General features: G+C 31.7%; 3 protein-coding genes across 5 annotated transcripts; 1 reads left to right on the top strand and 2 right to left on the bottom strand.

The window, feature by feature from the left end:
- Window positions 1-851: 851 nt before the first annotated feature.
- LOC112751422 (altered inheritance of mitochondria protein 32) lies at window positions 852-6,848 on the bottom strand. 3 transcript variants are annotated; one of them, XM_072217256.1, is made up of 8 exons: window positions 6,410-6,848; window positions 6,215-6,300; window positions 5,015-5,320; window positions 4,837-4,920; window positions 3,809-4,126; window positions 1,976-2,872; window positions 1,330-1,534; window positions 852-1,242 (listed from the first exon to the last, which is right to left on the bottom strand). In XM_072217256.1, exons 1-6 carry the CDS (start codon window positions 6,749-6,751, stop codon window positions 2,803-2,805), a joined length of 1,206 nt encoding a protein of 401 aa, XP_072073357.1. In that variant the 5' UTR covers window positions 6,752-6,848; the 3' UTR covers window positions 852-1,242; window positions 1,330-1,534; window positions 1,976-2,802. The 3 variants fall into 3 exon arrangements, with proteins under 3 accessions (XP_072073357.1, XP_025656347.1, XP_025656349.1); XM_025800562.3 differs by having other exon boundaries at window positions 1,330-2,872; XM_025800564.3 differs by lacking the exons at window positions 852-1,242; window positions 1,330-1,534; window positions 1,976-2,872 and adding an exon at window positions 3,434-3,720.
- On the top strand, window positions 1,060-3,051 carry LOC140179023 (uncharacterized). The gene is made up of 2 exons (XM_072217257.1): window positions 1,060-1,520; window positions 2,003-3,051. The coding sequence occupies exons 1-2, from the start codon at window positions 1,306-1,308 to the stop codon at window positions 2,769-2,771; spliced, it is 984 nt and encodes a 327-aa protein (XP_072073358.1). The 5' UTR covers window positions 1,060-1,305; the 3' UTR covers window positions 2,772-3,051.
- Window positions 6,849-10,593: 3,745 nt separating the features above from the next.
- On the bottom strand, window positions 10,594-14,203 carry LOC112751421 (protein kinase PVPK-1). Its single transcript, XM_025800560.3, has 3 exons — window positions 13,930-14,203; window positions 12,280-13,454; window positions 10,594-11,603 (listed from the first exon to the last, which is right to left on the bottom strand). The coding sequence occupies exons 2-3, from the start codon at window positions 13,350-13,352 to the stop codon at window positions 10,769-10,771; spliced, it is 1,908 nt and encodes a 635-aa protein (XP_025656345.1). The 5' UTR covers window positions 13,353-13,454; window positions 13,930-14,203; the 3' UTR covers window positions 10,594-10,768.
- Window positions 14,204-16,940: the final 2,737 nt, after the last annotated feature.

The raw sequence follows: 16,940 nt of genomic DNA, 5'->3' as shown, positions 1-16,940 counted from the left end.
TGTTATTTCAACTTTGATCTTTATCAACACCCATCCACGTCAAAAGAATAATAATAATAATAAAAATCATATCTTTTTAAAACCATACCTATACTCTGTTAGATTCATATGCTAATTGATTCATGTACCAATTATATGATTTGCAAGGCTAGGTTGTACTATTAAGAGAATGAATAATTCCCCTAAACGCACTATATATATATAAGAAAAGAATGAGACAAATCCCTTTAAATTTATTGTGAAGAAACCTAATTTTGATTATTGACTGTAAAAGCTGGCCAGAGAATACGTCCAAGTGTAACAAGCTAAACAATTTTTGTCCCCTCTTTTACTTTGAATTTACTATATTGGAACAATGATGAAGTATATAATGACTAATCAGGAAGAGGGAGGTGGTGGGTTGAAGTGCACGTAAAATAAGACTATATCACCGGATTAATAAATATGAACGTGGAAGTGGGCAAATATGAAAGGTAAAAGCTAAATAGATACAGAATAAATTATTTAAAAAAAAAAAAAAAAACATGTTATGCTTCAAGCCTTCAATTCAATTTAAATATCTATTATATACCTTTTTTTTATCCTATCTTCCTCAGTTGCTCTTCTTATTCTTTTCATTTTTTTAGGTGTTTCTATTTATATTTTTTAGAATTTTGCTTATTAGTACACTTGTAGCAATAAAAAGAGGAAAGATTTTATAGATAAAGCAAATTTCTATACATTTATTATCATTGAAAATCCCAAAATCTTTCTTTTTAAAACAAGATCCTTCTAAAATCTGATTTTATAAATAAACAAATAAATAGTAGCTACAGTACCAACGGTCCCAAGGGATATGGCATTATTGAAGAAAAGAATAATGCTGAGAACGTGACCAGCAAGAGGGATTAATTATAATGTATAGCATTCTTTCTAAGACCCTACAAACCTAACATAGAGAGACACAAACTCACTAGAAAAATATTCACACCCAGAAAATAAATAAATAAAATAAATAACCTTCCAAAAGCTGACGGCGTTTGCTTCCATATAAGGAAAGTTAAAGATTCATTCTTAGGAATCGATATTGTTTTTTTATACTCACAACACCAACATGCACCAAAGAGAAAGAAAAAAAAAAAAGCTGACCAAAAGAATTGTATGTTGCTTCTAGCTGAAACAATGGATTGGGATAACATTACCTCTTCAAGCAACCACTCTTGATGCTACAATAGCCACTTCATAGCAAAGTTTTAGAAGAACCTTGGAGTGAGACAAAGCAAAACAAGAAACAGAGTTAGAGTTAGAGCTAGAGAGAGAGCTTCAATGGAGAAAGTGGTTGTGGAAAACCTTTGGAATGGTGACAGAGATGCACAAATTCAAGCAGCTATGGAGCTAAGCAGATTTAGTAGTAAGCAAAGGCACAAGTTGGGAGAAAGTGGAGTCTTGGTTCCTCTGGTTTCCATGCTTCATTCTGAAGACTATGAAGCCATTGAAGCTTCTCTCTGTGCTCTACTCAGTCTTGCATTCGGCAGCGAACGGTTAGTTCATTCGCCTTCAATATTCAATGCAAGTTTCTTTCAGTTCTTGTGAAATCTTTTCTCAAGATTGCATTTAGCCAGGAACAATTCCAAGATCAAGAGTAAATTATAAAAGAACAATCATTGATTAGTGGTTACTAAAGATTATTATTTCTCATTAAGAGGATTATCTAGATGAAATAAAACAACCCAACCCAAGATAGTATAATGAGGTTGATTAAAAAGTTTGAACTTTTTAACTACCCCATGATTCTTTTTTTTTTTTTTTTTCTGTGGGACTAAGGAATATGTTCTTGGTAATAATGCTAGCCATTGGTTAATGGTACATTCTACCATCATGATTCTTTAATCTTTGGCATAAAGTAATGTTTAAAAACAAAGGGAGAATCATAAAATTTCCTTCTGATGTAAGAGTGCCTTTCAAAAAGTTTCCTTAGCAGTTAGTGAAATCTCACCGGTATCTTCTATCACAATTTGTACAGAAACAAGAGAAGGATCATCAAGTGTGGAGCTTTGCCAGTTCTGCTGAATCACCTTCACTCTCAAAGCCAAACAGTGGTGCAATTGACAGTAGCAGCCATGCTAACCCTCTCATCCTGCAAGGCAAATAAGGTTGCAATTGCTTCATCCGGTGCTCTACAACACTTGGCTGAATTTGTAAATAGCGGTGACATTCAGTTACAGCTTGATGTTGTGGCCACAATCCACAACCTCTCAACCTGCGAAGAGATTGTTCCATTAATCATTGCTTCTGGCATTATACTTTCATTGCTTGAACTGGTCCACAACTCTGTGAAATCATCTCCGCTGGGTGAAAAGGCGATTGGTTTGCTCGAAAATATTGTCTCTTCATCGGAGAGTGCACTTTGTGAGGCTGCTAGTGTTGGTGGGGCAATTCGGATACTGGTCGAGACTATTGAAGATGGATCATCACTAGGGAAAGAGCATGCAGTTGGTATACTTTTCCTTATATGCCAAAGTTGCAGAGAGAAATACAGAGGTTTGATTCTGAGAGAGGGAGTGATGCCAGGACTGCTTCAGTTAAGCATAGATGGAACGCGGAGAGCCAAGAACATGGCTCGAGAACTGTTGTTGCTTCTGAGAGATTACTCCGATTATAGTTCAAGACAAAAACAAATGAATCATGAGCTCATAGAGCGGATCATGGAAGAAATTGATGCAGATGGAGAGAAATTGGCTGATGCTAAGCTGCGGTTAGTGGAGGAGATGATTGCAAAGCTGAACACATAATCTTTTGAGTAAATAGGAACGGGCATAAGGTTCAGGTCATAATGCCGTACAGCATCACCCGTTTTTTCTTTTTTGAACATTTCGTTATCAGTGTGGAGCACCTATAGGACTAAGACTTCCATTAGAAACTAGAAAAGAAACATGACCAGAAAAAAAAAGAAACTAGAAAAAAAAGCATTGGTGTCCTCTAGGACGGTGTAAAATTAACAACATTCTGTGTACATAGATTGGTTAGTGATCTGATATGTATCGAGTTTGATTATGGCGGTTCCTATTCGATTGATGATTTTCTAACAATATTGATAGTGAGTAGCAAATTCTTAAAGTTTGAACCTGAGTGACCATAAGCTACTTTCCACTATATAATATAATTCCTAACAAGTGAACAAACGAATCAACATCCCTTCAGGCTAACGAACAAAACAAGAAGCCCGAATGAATAGGGGAATTTAGGCTAAGATCGCATGCCAACTTGGATGTTCGTATTTGAGATGAAACCGACAGTTCCTTGAATTTAAAATGTGGCTATAAAACTATATATCCTAACCCACAAGTTTTCCCTTGCTTTAGAGATGCTCAAGCAGTTGCAGTCTCAAATATATTGCATATAGCCCAATGTATCGGACCCAAAAAAAAAAAAAACAATGCAGACCAAAAGATCATACAGCATATGTACTCTTTATCCAAAATGAGTATAAGGTTCGATTCAGTGTCTACATTTTTTGGTAGTAGTGTACACACAAAAATATAGAAACAAACAGCTTTAGTACCAAATACAACATAATCAAACAGATATAACTCATAACTCTGTAGAAAAAGAACAAATATAATATTCATTACTAGATCTCTGACTAGATTTTACTATCTTCCCATTTAACAAAAGGAAGATAGTACCTGACTTGTGTAGGAATTGGTTCTCACGGTTATTTCTTAAGGTTATAAACCCTCTCTACAAAAAAAGGTATGGAACTATGGATTATAAAACCGCAAGCAACCTAGTATATAATACTTATTATTAAAGCGTATTTCATCCTGACCTTCGGTAAAATCTGTACGCCACAGCAATAGCTGCCAGAGCTCCAAGCACACCTGCAGCTGTAATAATATTATGCTGCTGCAGGGCAGGCCACTTCAAACATGTTTCGCTCCCCTGCTTTTTATGTGCTCCAGTGGTTTCTTCAATCCCTTTGTTTTGCTCAAAATTTGCAGTTTGGCAGCAAGAAACTCCATTAACACCCTGGCAACAACCACCTACATTTACGTTGCTGCTCAGATTGTTACTTTCAACATTATTCTGCTTGACAGTCTCAGTATCACCTCCGTTTGCAACTTCAGTAGCTGGTCCCATTTGGCCCCTAATGAAATTTTCCATAGTTAAATTAAGTCATCTTCCACTGTAATGATCGAGTTTCATATGCAATGAGCGAAATGAACAAGCAACCAAACAATATCATAGATGATGAACAACTTAATAAAGCAACCAAATAATTCTCTCCTCTAGTTATTTATATAGCAACTTAGGTTGAAAACCACATAAAATTCAAAAGAACCATAGCAAGAGAAAAATGGAAGAATTGAGGCTGAAGGAGAGAATTTAAGGCTCAGAAAGTAATAACAAGTAAACACTATTAGACTAGATTAATAACATGTTAGTTTTTTATTAATTTTAATGCCAGCTGGCAATCTGACATTTAGGGAAAGAAAGGAAACAAAAAATTTGAACAAAATTATGGAAATCACTTTTCTAAGTTTACTTGACAAACACAGGCTTATTCAATAGTGGGGTTGAAAATAGAACGTAAATAATAGGATAATGAACATAAAACACATCTGATAACTAGAAGGATGTTGTTGTCTACAACCATTCACCTCCCAGATATGTATATTGATATGGCTATGCTCAGCAACCATCTTAGTAAGTCTATACCCACAAACTTACAGGTTACTTTGCAAATCTAAAGAACATAGGTGTTTTTTTTTTCTGTCCGTCTGTACAAACAATAAAATAACATATCCGTCACATTAAATTATCATCAAATAGAAAATGCAGAATAAATGTACAAACCTCCATAATTTTTGTATGACCACTCCCTTTGCAATATGTTGGTCCAACAGTGCAGGCACATCATTAGGAGTAACATAGCCATACCTGTAAATAGTAACATTAAAAGCTACAATGAAACATGAAGCACTAAATTCCTTCGAAATTGGAGGATACATCATATACGAGTCTGAGATCTCACCAGTGACCCGTGATTTTCTCATCTGGCCCTGGACTGAAAACAATTACATTCCCAGCATACTTGTGGCCACCAATATGAGAACAAGCCAAAACAGATATCTGTTCCTTCAGCCCGCGGAGTTCAATTTCCTCATTAAGCTTCTCGATGAGAACTGGTCCACAAACACCACATCTCACATCACGACTTCCATGAGCACATACAAAAATATGTGAACCAGTCAACCCATCCTGCACACCAGCAGTCCATGGTTTGCCACCCAGCAGAACATCATCAAAAAAGCTATCAGCATTTGATTCATCCAACCTCCTGACAATTGAAAGAGAGAAAAAATCCTCAGAAGCAACAGAGGGAAAGGTCTGAATATACAAATTCAAAGGTACAATTTAACATATAGACATTCTGGCGTACAACTAAATACTTGCATAAGTTACAGTTTACTTTAAATTAAACTTCACAAACTCAGTATTGTACTTTTAAATGTCTCAAAAATCACAACATAGAAGCATTTGAATCGTTATTAGTTATATTTTTCCAAAGCTTAAGTAGAAGGGTGTTTTTCTCGTTGTCTAAACAACAGCATCGAAAACCTCCAACTATTTTAGCTCAAGCAGCTGGATCAATCCACTGGTAAAAATCTATAATCGCTACATTTTCCATCTACAAGAGCAAATTCAAAACCTTGGTTAATGAGAATAAGAGCAAGTCCCAAATTCAAAACCTTGCTCAATGAGAATAAGCATCGAACCATTGAACTAGTTAAATGGTGGTAACATAAACAAGTAATACTTCAACAAAACATTATTCTAAGTTGGTCTAATTTAAACTGCTGTTCAGAACCATAATATTGTACTTTCGAAAATTTCACAAATCTCATCAGCCACATACTTCGCTAATATCAGTAATTTTAATAATCTGACACTTGCAGTAAGCTAAAGTAGAACTACAGAAGCAGAACCCAGCACCAGATCCTAATATACATCAAGCGATTAGCTGTATTAGTCTAAGTTTAACTTGAATTGCCGTTCGCAATTACATTTGTACTTTTCGAAGTTCTCACAAACCATAGGTTTCCCTAATTATAAGTAAATTTTTCTTAATCAACACGTAACCGCAACTTGAAGCTATGGAGAAAAACAATCGATACAACATAAGGAACAACCAGAACCGGACTCCTAATATATTCAAGCAGCAAAGTTTCACCTGTATTTAATCATCTCCGGGAAAAGCAACACGTCACCGTCGAATAAACCAGCCTCCTCACGCGACTCGCACACTGTGATCTTCGTCTACAAACACAAACACAAAAAAATCAAAAATCAAAAATCAAAAATCAAAATAACCGCAAACGAAGAATCGCAGTATAAAAGTGAAAAACAAAAACGACGCCGCAGAAACCTTGGAGAGATCCTTCTTGCGAGCTTTAAAAGCCGATCCAACGCCCTTCAAGAACGGATCGTCTTTGGAGGCCTCGAGACGCGCGGGCCAGGAGTGGTGGTTCTTGTAGCAGACAAACACGTGGCGGTCGTAGGCTTCGACGGTGCCAGCAAGGTTCTCCTTGTACATCTCCGGCCGCGTGAAGCCGCTCTTGGCGTCGACGTCGGCGGAAGCCATGAACGCAACGGTGTTTGGGAGAAGAGTGTGAGTGTTTCTGTTAAGAGAGAAAATGGGAGCGAAAAGTGAGAAATGGTTGCGGACTCTGAAAAGAGCAGAGATATTATGAGTTAGAGTTAGCGTCATGAGTGCGCAATGCGCATATATGCGTAGGTTAAGAGCTTCTGTTCTTTATTTATTTAAAACCGGAGCTTAGACGCAATGAAGAAAGTGACTTAGACTCACTGTACCAACTGCCAGCTGAGTGACCTTAATTATGCTAAAGGAACGGTTCGTTTAAACCGCCGCAAACGAACATCACAAGCTCCCCCTGATTCTGTCAAAGTCAACGCACATGCCTATTCAGTCTTATGGCGTTTATATTAGTAAATTTTTTTAATCAATCAAATTCTTTTCTCCTCCTTTCTTTTCTTTCTGATTTTTTTTTTAACATTCATTCATATATATATATATATAGGGCTGGCAATATATACCCTATTCATGAATATCCAACTCGAATCAATATGTTCGAGTATGATTGTCTATCCAACCCACTATGAGTAGGATAGAGTGCGGTGTGAATTTGCTTGCAAGTAGAGTACGGTACAGATTTAGGATATATACTACCTTACCCGTACCTCTAATATATAATATAATATATATGTAATAGTTATGTATGTAGTGAAAAAAGTGAGTGTTGAACGTACAATCTTTTTTTTATAAAAATTTAAAATAATCACTAAGTTAGTTGATGATCATATTATTTGTAATTTTATATTAGATTTTTTTAAGATTTTATTGTTTTTTATTTTAATTTGAATTTAGTTTTTTATTTTCTATTTTATTAATATGGATAAAATTTAGAATGGTTGAATTATTTTATATTTGTTGAAAATCTTTTTATTTTTCTGCAGATAGAGTCGTATAGGGTAGAATTTAGAACTTTAGAGTACGAATAAGATTAGGGTTGAAAAATCATCAACCCGCGAATAGAGTAAGGTAAAATTTAAAAAAAAAAATTAACCCACAAATAAAGTTATTGATAGAATTTAAACCCTACCGGCCTATCCTACCTTACTAGTTGCCAACTCTGGATATATGACCATAATTCAAATAGCAGCTAACAAGTTACTGTTGAATCAATCCATTTATGCCATGTGGACCAATTAAGAAATTAACATGACATCTACTTGTTATAAAATAATATTTTAACTGTCCAAGCATATATTAAAATTTGTAAAAATTTTTAGATAATGACCAATCAATCCATTTATGCTATGTGGATCAATTAAGAAAATGAGCTCAATGATGAATCCAAAAAATTTTAATGTGACAGTAAAATATATATAACATAATAATAAAAATTATTATGTTTATATAAAAAATTAGCTATTAAATTATTTACTATAAATTTGTGTATAAATATATATATTATTTAATTTATTTTTAATGTACATTTTATATTTTAAAATTTGTATTTTAAGATTTATTCTATACAAGTGATTATTTTATATATACGTAGTATAATTATTGTTATAATTATATTTTGTTATTTTAAAATATGATTAGATTTTAAAATATTTAATTACAAATTAAAATACTAAAATAATAATTTAAATAATAACATATAATTTAAAATTTAATTTTTTATATTTCATATTTTGAAACATTGATAATATAATCAAAATATCTTTTTTTTATATATGTCGTTAAACAATCATTTAAAACTCAACGTTCATACAATTAGCTCTTGATGATATTCATAGTTAAAAAGGTTCATTCAATCAGTGTAGTTGTTATGAAAAATACTAAAACTAATTTTACAAGAAGAAATACAAATGGATAAATAATATTCTTTCGAGTCGATTTAAAAAAAATACCAATCTTATTTGAAGTTTAAAAATTGATCATTATGATGGACATCTAATATGAAGTTCTCAAATTGATTATCAAGTGTCGGAAATTGAATAAAAAATTATTGTTGAGTCAAATTTAATAATTTAATGGGACAAATAAATATTATTATTATTATTATTATTATTATTATTATTATTATTATTATTATTATTATTATTATTATTATTATATACTCAATAAAATTTAATAATTTATTGTTGACTATCAAGTACCTGCACTACAATTTTAGTTAATATTTAAAAAAATTAATTACTAAAATCAGTAATGACAAAATTAATTATTAGTATAAAATATATATTAAAATATAAAATAAAAAATTGTCTAAAATAAAAATAATAGTAAAATAATAAAATAATATTTTAATTATTTTTTAATTTGTAATATTTATTATTTATGTCTTAATATTTTGATTCAAAGACGATTAAAATATTATTTTATTAATTTTTCATTTTAAAAAAATTAATTTATATAAAATATATATTAAAAATAATACATATATCTATATATAAATATATAATGATTAATTTTAATAACTAATTTTAAAATACGCACATAATTTTTATGATCTTTTATATACAGGTTTTTCTTATTATTTTTTAGATTTATTATATTAAGACCCAATAAAATTGCTTTAATCAGTTGATGGTGTGAGAGCGAGATGGGTGTAAAAAAAAAAAAAATTTCTTCCTTCTAGAGGACATATAAGTATTTCCCTGTTTTTAGGCTCCATGTATTAACATATTAAATATAAGTAAATTTCTTTGGGGATTTGACTTTTGACCAAATAAAATACAAATTTATATGCTATGTTATTAACGCGCTTTGGTGAATGAATAGAATTGCGTGGGGTGCAGGTAACTGAAAACAAATAAAAAAAATTAAAACTATTAAAGACCAAATTCTATTTAAGAAGTTAGAACTTTCCGGTCACATGATTACTTAACTTCTGCTGCACTGGTCGGTCAACATTAATTTTCCCTTAAAATATCTAAATATTCATGCAAATTTTGAGAAATAAAATTATATAAAGTGAATTTGTTTGTATGAATATAATATAATATATAGTTATTTTTTATTTTAAGATTAAAAAAGGCATTACAATATGATAAGGTAAAATATTAACATAACAAGATTTGACACGTTAATATTTAAGTAAAAATTCAAATGCAGCTAAATTATATAAAGTTAATAGTTAAAAATGGTTAAATAATTTAATAAGTTTGGCTATATTATTATTTTATGTCTCTCAATTATCAACTAAGTGCACATCAATTTCTGCTTAACGTTTAACATACTATGTGATTAGCACTTGATGAAGAAAGGTAATGATGGTTAGGACAAAAATAAGATCTTTTAAATATTATTAGAACAAATTATAGTGTGTAACTGTTTAAATTCAAGCGGTTGAAATTATTTTAAGGCACAAGTATGGCATGAAAATTTTAATCTCTTACATAATCAAGCTTGTATGATGGTATTATGGTAATAGCATCATTTCATTTGTTCAGCAAAGTCGAGTACACGTTAAGCATTTAGGTATTTCAATTTATTACGAATATTCTACTATTAGTTGATATAATAGAATAGACTAGTTAATTTTGACCAAGAATAAAAATTGTCACTCTTGGCATGCGTATATAAATCAACAAATTTTGTTAAGCATATATATATATGACGTATGCTCTTACGTATAACCATAATGGAGCATGGTGTTTATATAACAAGAGTCTTGCCGGTCCTTAACCTCTTCTATTTTTTTTTTTTTTAATGTTATGTGTACATAAAACTTTTTTTTGGAGAAGCATACTTTTTTTTCAAGTTTCTAGACACCAAGGTTTAGGTTCATGACTAGTCATTTGTCACAAAGACTAGGACCATCAATGAATGGATCCTATTCATTCAATAAAGATTGGTATATAGATTACTTTTCCATTACAAGTAGTTTAGTTTATAATCAAGACTAGCATATTAATTAGTCTACTTTGAAGGTTATTTATATTATGTGATTGTAACATAAACTTATCTTAACATTGTTATAAAATAAAATTACCAAGGGGAAACTGAGACAAATGAGAACAGAAACTTTGATCCTCACTTCAAGGGAAATTAGAATTTTCTTACAGCAGTTTTCATGATGAACAATTAGAAGTGGTGATCAATGTATGTTTAAAATGGACCAATGCAGTTCTTATTGCAAAGGAAAAGAACAATGGACCAAGAAACAACCAGAAAAACACAACATTAGGATCAAAAGAAATCAATGTCTAAATAATTACCAGAAGGGTTCAAACCAGGGTCCATCTCAACTGGGGTTGGTTTAACGAGTCGTGGAACCTCAGGAGGATTCGCGCACCGGATCAGCGCCCAGTTAACATTCTGAAAGAACGGATGCTGTTTGATTTCGGTGGCTCCACGTCTATAGGCAAGACGATGCTGAGGCTCTTTCACGAGTAAGCCCCTAATCAAGTCCCTGGCAGCAAAACTGACAGTTGGAGACTCTGGAAACCTTAAGGGCTGGCCAACAACGTTAAACAGCGTTGCTCGATTGGCCGAGCCCTTGAAGGGTGTTCGCCCAAACAAGAGCTCGTATAGGAATATCCCAAATGTCCACCAGTCCACAGCACTGCCGTGCCCTTCGCCCTTAATGATCTCAGGAGCCAAGTACTCGTGTGTACCAACGAAGGACATCGATCTGGCATTTGTTGGCTCGGCAATAAGCTCCGGAAGAGGGGTCACCTGATGATGCATGTCATTCTTTGGCTTGTACTTCTTTCCTTTCTTGGATTTGCTGGAAAGAAATCGAGGCGAGAAGCATGCCGGTTGGATGCAGTCTGGCTGCATTGAACAAGTCGGTTCGGCGCAAGAAGGCTGAATGCAGTATCCTGAGGTCTTCGTCTCCAAGATAGAGTTTGATGACTTTACAAGAGTTGGACTGACCGTGCACCTTAGAGAGAGGTCGAAATCCGACAGCATTATATGACCATCTTCCCTCACCAACACGTTCTCCGGTTTAAGGTCTCTGTAGATGATCCCAAGCATATGTAAATACTCCAAAGCAAGGAGAACTTCTGCCACATAAAACCTACATTCAAAGATTCATCAACTTATAAATAGAGTGATCATTAAAGATATAACTAGAAACCAATACAACAGCAAAATTAATCTATTTGTCATAAGTTGGATACAAGTTTCAATAATGAGAAATTAACATATTAAGCAAGCTGTCAGAGAGGCCAATTAATTGGTATATGAGTTCATCATTTTTTTTATCAATTGTCAACAAAAAGAATTTGTTTGTACTATTATCCATTCATGTATTGCCACAATAACATGATTTGGAAACAGTGTAAAACTTTCACCAAAAGCAACAATCGATTAAAACCGAACTCTAATGGAATCAGAATGTAACAATTCTGGGAAAACAGAAAGCATAGAGATAGAGTAATCAACTAACCATAAAGGCAATAAGTAAAATAAAGAGGAACATATCCATGAGTTTTTCCAACAATAAAGCCATAAGAAAACAAATCAACTTGGTTAGTTATAAAACTAGCAAACCATGTTTTGCTACAAATAGGGACTGGAGTGATTAGAGGTACATCAAAAACCCCAACTGTGGAACAATTGAGTTCATAAATCTAATACAGAATCAGCTAATATCAGGTTTGCTGATTGTTGCTTTAGGTATAGGAGCCTGCATTTTGATACATGGATACAATCCAACACAGCAAGCATAAAAAGGAATTGTGATTGCTAACCTGACAGCGTGCTCCGAGAAATACTTCCCGGGTTGCCTTTGCCTGAGTGCATGCAAGTCTCCACCGGGGCAGAACTCCATTACTAAGCAGGAGAATGTCTCAGTCTCAAAATGTGTATACAATGTGGGCAGAAACGGATGATCTAAGGACTGCAATATCTCTCTCTCAGTCTGAGCCCTCACAAGCTTCTTGCGATTCGCTAGCTCTGTCTTGTTCATTATTTTCATGGCAAAAGAAGTCCTCGTGCCGCTCAGTTCAGCTAGATACACACTTCCAATGTCTCCGCGTCCCAATTTCTTCAACAACCTGAAATGTCTCATCTCCAACATACCATCGCGCGCTCGGATGGCCTGAATTGCTTCCCACCGTTTATCATTCGCCTTATGTGGTTTATACATAGCACTACTCAAGCTACTGGTGCTGCTCTCATCGCTGATATCGCTCCCAGTACTCGCCCTGCAGATGCTGGTCTTCCTACTCTCATTAAAATCACAGGAATTCGCAACCTCAATGCCACTTTCTAGTGACTTATCAACACTAGTACCACACTCACTAATTTCAGTATAGGTGAAACTTTGTTTAGCTTCCGAATAGACAGTAGCAGCATAGCAACTATTCTGAGGACTTGCATAAAAAGTAACCTCTGATGGGCAGTAACTCCTGCTGTGATTACCAACGGCTCGTCTCGATGGACCTGAGATGGAATTGTCAATGTCAGATTCGAATATGACACTTGAATCACAAGTCTTGGAATCATCAAATGATTGCTTGATGCAAGATTTCGAAGGCAATCCTTCATGGTCCGCATTTTCACCCTCCAAATAGGAATGCTTCTGATTAACTACATAGGTATTTTGATGATGGATGATGGACTTTGATCCGTGACTATGGTGGTGACCGGCCGAATGGGGCATGGGAGAAGGCCCATGAACATGATTCCGAGATGGTCTTAAGGGAGGCCGCGTAGGACAGGGAGTCCCGGATGTAGAAGGAGGATCATGCTGCTGTGCAACAGAAACTGAATTCTGAACCTCTGATAAAGACTCTAGTACTCCATTTGCAGGTGACTCCATGAAGAAACTATGAACACAAAAGCTTGAAATTGAAATTTCAACTCAGCTCAGTGAATTAATCAATATCTGATCATCCAAAAAGCCCTTTAATTACAGAATCTCCTGCACACCATTAAAACGTAAATCAATGATTATGATGATAGAAATAACAGACATTATTAATATGCAAACACAGAATGGAATTTGAACAAGCAAAAAACAAAAAGAAAGCATGACATAATCTTCAAGAATAACACATTCAGTGGAAAAATCACCCCAAATGGAACTCTTTACATAATAAAACACAATCAACTCAACAACTTCATCAAGCATCAAGAAAAACTCAAAAGGGGTTCCCAGAGACAGTAAAAGGTTCAAGCTTTTTTTACATGTTTCCCAAGAACCCACTCATCATTCAGAACCAACAAGACTTATATGAACAAAAACACAACACCCCAACTGAAAAGTTTGATTCTTTATAAGTCCCAATGATCTTTCTTTGATTCTCCTTCAACCACAGCGAATAAAAAAAATGAATAAATAATAAAAAAAACAACCCTATAAAGAAAGAACAGAGAGAAAGAGAGAGAGGGAGAACCTGATCAGAGTAGAGAAATGGTAATGCAAATGAAGAGCGAGAAATGTAGTTTGATTTGTTCATGACAATGTGGAGAAAGAAGGTGGAGAGGTAAAAAGAGCATGTGGGCATGCTAAGAAAAAAGCACTCCAAAAAAAAAAAGAAAAAAAACAGCAAGAAAGTGAAGTAACTTTGGTGTGTCTTTGTGCAGCAGTGAACAAGAGTGAAACACTGAAGTGAACACACACTCGCTCTCTGATCTCTCTTCTCAGATCGGATCCATAAAGAATGCACTAAACAAAACACTTTGATGTAACAATAGTAAAAAAACCCATCATAATTTGTAACTATTTTTGTTTTGTGATTATAGTAAAAGTTTAATTTTGATATATTTATATCGTCATTTATTAAGATTTATTTTTTATTTAATTTTAATGTAATATTATTGTAAAAAATTATTTGTGCTATTGTGAAAAGTATTTATATTTTAAAAATTTAATTACTCTGTTAGTTCTTATAATTTTACTGAATTTTTAATTAGATTTTTATACTTTTTTTTATTGAGTTCCATATCATATAAGATTTTGTAATTAAATTCCTGCTGTGACAAAAATATTAGAATTAACAAAACGAACAAAATATTCTGTTAAACAAAACGAATATATCTAACATTCGACTGAATATTTCCTATAGTTCAACAGAATATTTTGTTAATTCCAACGTTTTTGTTACGATAGGAATTTAGTTACAAAATCTGATATAATATAGAGACCTAATTAAAAATAAAAAAAAGTATAGAGACCTAATTAAAAATTTAATAAAACTATAGGGACAGACAAAATAATTAAACCAACTTTAAATTTACTATTTAAATGGTCATTGTTTAAATATAAAAATATAATTGAATAACTGTATAACATTTTTTAATAAAAGACAAATATTTTTTAAATTAGGTAATATAATATTGAATATTTGTATAAATTTTTTCATTGATTATATTTTCAACTTAAAGTCATATAATAATATGTACTTTTTGTGGTAGGAAATTTCATTATTTATTGTTTCTAAATTCTATGTTATTTTTTTAAAAAATCATTTTAATTTTTTTTTTTTTTTTTTGTTGGGGATTAGTTTTGGATCTTTGGCCAAGTGGAATGAACATTAGAGAAAATGTAGCCAGCAAACTTGATGAGCAAATAAAATAATAAAATGTAAGGGCATTCCCTTATCTTAGTGGATGTTTCCCTCTAAAAAGCCAAAGTTCTCCTTTGTGTCTTTGTTTTTTTCTTTCAAAATTTTTAATGCTTTTTCAATACAAATATTATTTGAAGGGAAAATGGGTTATGTAGTGGCTGGTAGTGTTATGGGACACTATAGTTTCTGCTTTCTATCCCTCTATAAACCATGACTTGTAAATCATCATGGGCCATTCAAGAAAAAATGGTAGATATAGCCTCTAAAATGTTTACAAGAATTTATTACATGAAAATTTCTATGATAAAGTGATTTTTGTGTAAAGAGAATATAGAAAATTGTATAATTTATTTTAAGAAATTAATTAATAAAAATAAAATAACACACTATCTTAAATAAGTATCTAACAATATATCAAAATAAATTTTTTATCTCTTTACTATTTTTCCTTTTCATTGTAATATGCACCTTGTTACATAGGTCCTTAAATAAATGAATAAAAATTACTTCTTTTCTAGTATATTAGAATTTAATATGTTAAAATATTGTCATCATTACTCTCTATTTATAATAACTTTTTATATAAAATTATATTAACATCACTTTTTTATTACGAATTTAAATTCTTAGTGTATACACAAGATGAAATTCAAATATTTAATACTTATTTAAACAAATAAACAAATTAATCACTCCATCAACTTAAATTAATTTTTACACAACTTTAACCCTACTAACAATGATATTGAGAGGACTCATGAAGTAGTGTGTATATATTTTTTCGAACCTACAATGTACAATTATACTTGCATTTATATATTTTCCTCACAATCAGTGGCGGATCCAGAAATCTTATAAAGAGGGGATCGAAAACAAAAAAAATTGAAAGTACCACATTAAAACTGAAAGTTTTAATAAAAAAAATAATTGTATATTTTGATATTATTTTAAACTAAAATTAATTTTAAAAAAATTATTTATATCAAAGGTTTTTTTCCATAAAATTCTAATTTTTATCCTTATTATAAAAGATATAACATAAATAATATAAATTTGTTTCTCTAATACTTTTAATATATGTATTTAAAATAAATTAATGAATATAATATATAAGATATATTCATATTAATAAATAATTCACTTAATATATTTTAATTTTAATATCATAAAAAATAAAATATAATCTAATTTATTTTTATGTATATATTTTTTTATTACATTTAATTAAAAATTATTATAAAAACTAAAGTATTTTTATATAATAATAGATAGAAGAATTATTAAAAAGAAAAAAATTGAAAGAACAAAAGAAAATAAATTTAAAATATATAAAATGAGATTTGAATCTATATTTTGGAGTATAAAATATCTCTCTTTTATCATTGAACTAGAAGGTATATTGTTAAAAGTTTTAGACATTATATTAAATATATTTTAAGTTTTAAAAATTTAGGGGGACATAATCTATGGTGTTCCCTAAATTCGCCTCTTATCACAATTGTAAGATAATAATGATGATTTTTTTTATAGGATAATAACAATGAAATTAAATACTACTTGAAGACAGTAATCAATTATTTGTTGATATTATGAAAAAATAAATAACATAGAGTATTGCAAAGTGTTTTAAAACAAATAAAAATAAGGTTCCTAAATATTGAGTAGGCTAACTATCTAGTTTCCCATATGAAGTCAAATTTTTATTATATTTGAAATTGCATTATTGCTGAACTAATTATTATTAATCCATAATTAATCCTAAATCACCCAAAATAAGTTGAAAACAAGCAACGAGAAATTAGTTTTATTTATTTATAATTGATTAAAAGGAAAAATAT

Source organism: Arachis hypogaea, chromosome 15 (assembly GCF_003086295.3).
Source record: "Arachis hypogaea cultivar Tifrunner chromosome 15, arahy.Tifrunner.gnm2.J5K5, whole genome shotgun sequence".
In the NCBI taxonomy this organism is placed as follows: domain Eukaryota; kingdom Viridiplantae; phylum Streptophyta; class Magnoliopsida; order Fabales; family Fabaceae; genus Arachis; species Arachis hypogaea.
Note: the sequence above shows the minus strand (reverse complement) of the source record. Positions and strands in the feature narration are given on the sequence as shown.

What these genes read in the sequence shown, in the direction of transcription:
- LOC140179023 (XM_072217257.1), top strand. Translation starts at nt 1,306, where the DNA reads ATGGAGAAAGTGGTTGTGGAAAACCTTTGGAATGGTGACAGAGATGCA. An exon ending in CTTGCATTCGGCAGCGAACG is followed by an intron (nt 1,521 to 2,002) that starts GTTAGTTCATTC and finishes CAATTTGTACAG; the next exon opens with AAACAAGAGAAGGATCATCA.
- LOC112751422 (XM_025800562.3), bottom strand. Translation starts at nt 6,751, where the DNA reads ATGACGCTAACTCTAACTCATAATATCTCTGCTCTTTTCAGAGTCCGC. An exon ending in CCGGAGATGATTAAATACAG is followed by an intron (nt 5,321 to 6,214) that starts GTGAAACTTTGC and finishes TTCAATTGTCAG; the next exon opens with GAGGTTGGATGAATCAAATG. An exon ending in GAGAAAATCACGGGTCACTG is followed by an intron (nt 4,921 to 5,014) that starts GTGAGATCTCAG and finishes TACTATTTACAG; the next exon opens with GTATGGCTATGTTACTCCTA.
- LOC112751421 (XM_025800560.3), bottom strand. Translation starts at nt 13,352, where the DNA reads ATGGAGTCACCTGCAAATGGAGTACTAGAGTCTTTATCAGAGGTTCAG. An exon ending in TTCTCGGAGCACGCTGTCAG is followed by an intron (nt 11,604 to 12,279) that starts GTTAGCAATCAC and finishes CTTTGAATGTAG; the next exon opens with GTTTTATGTGGCAGAAGTTC.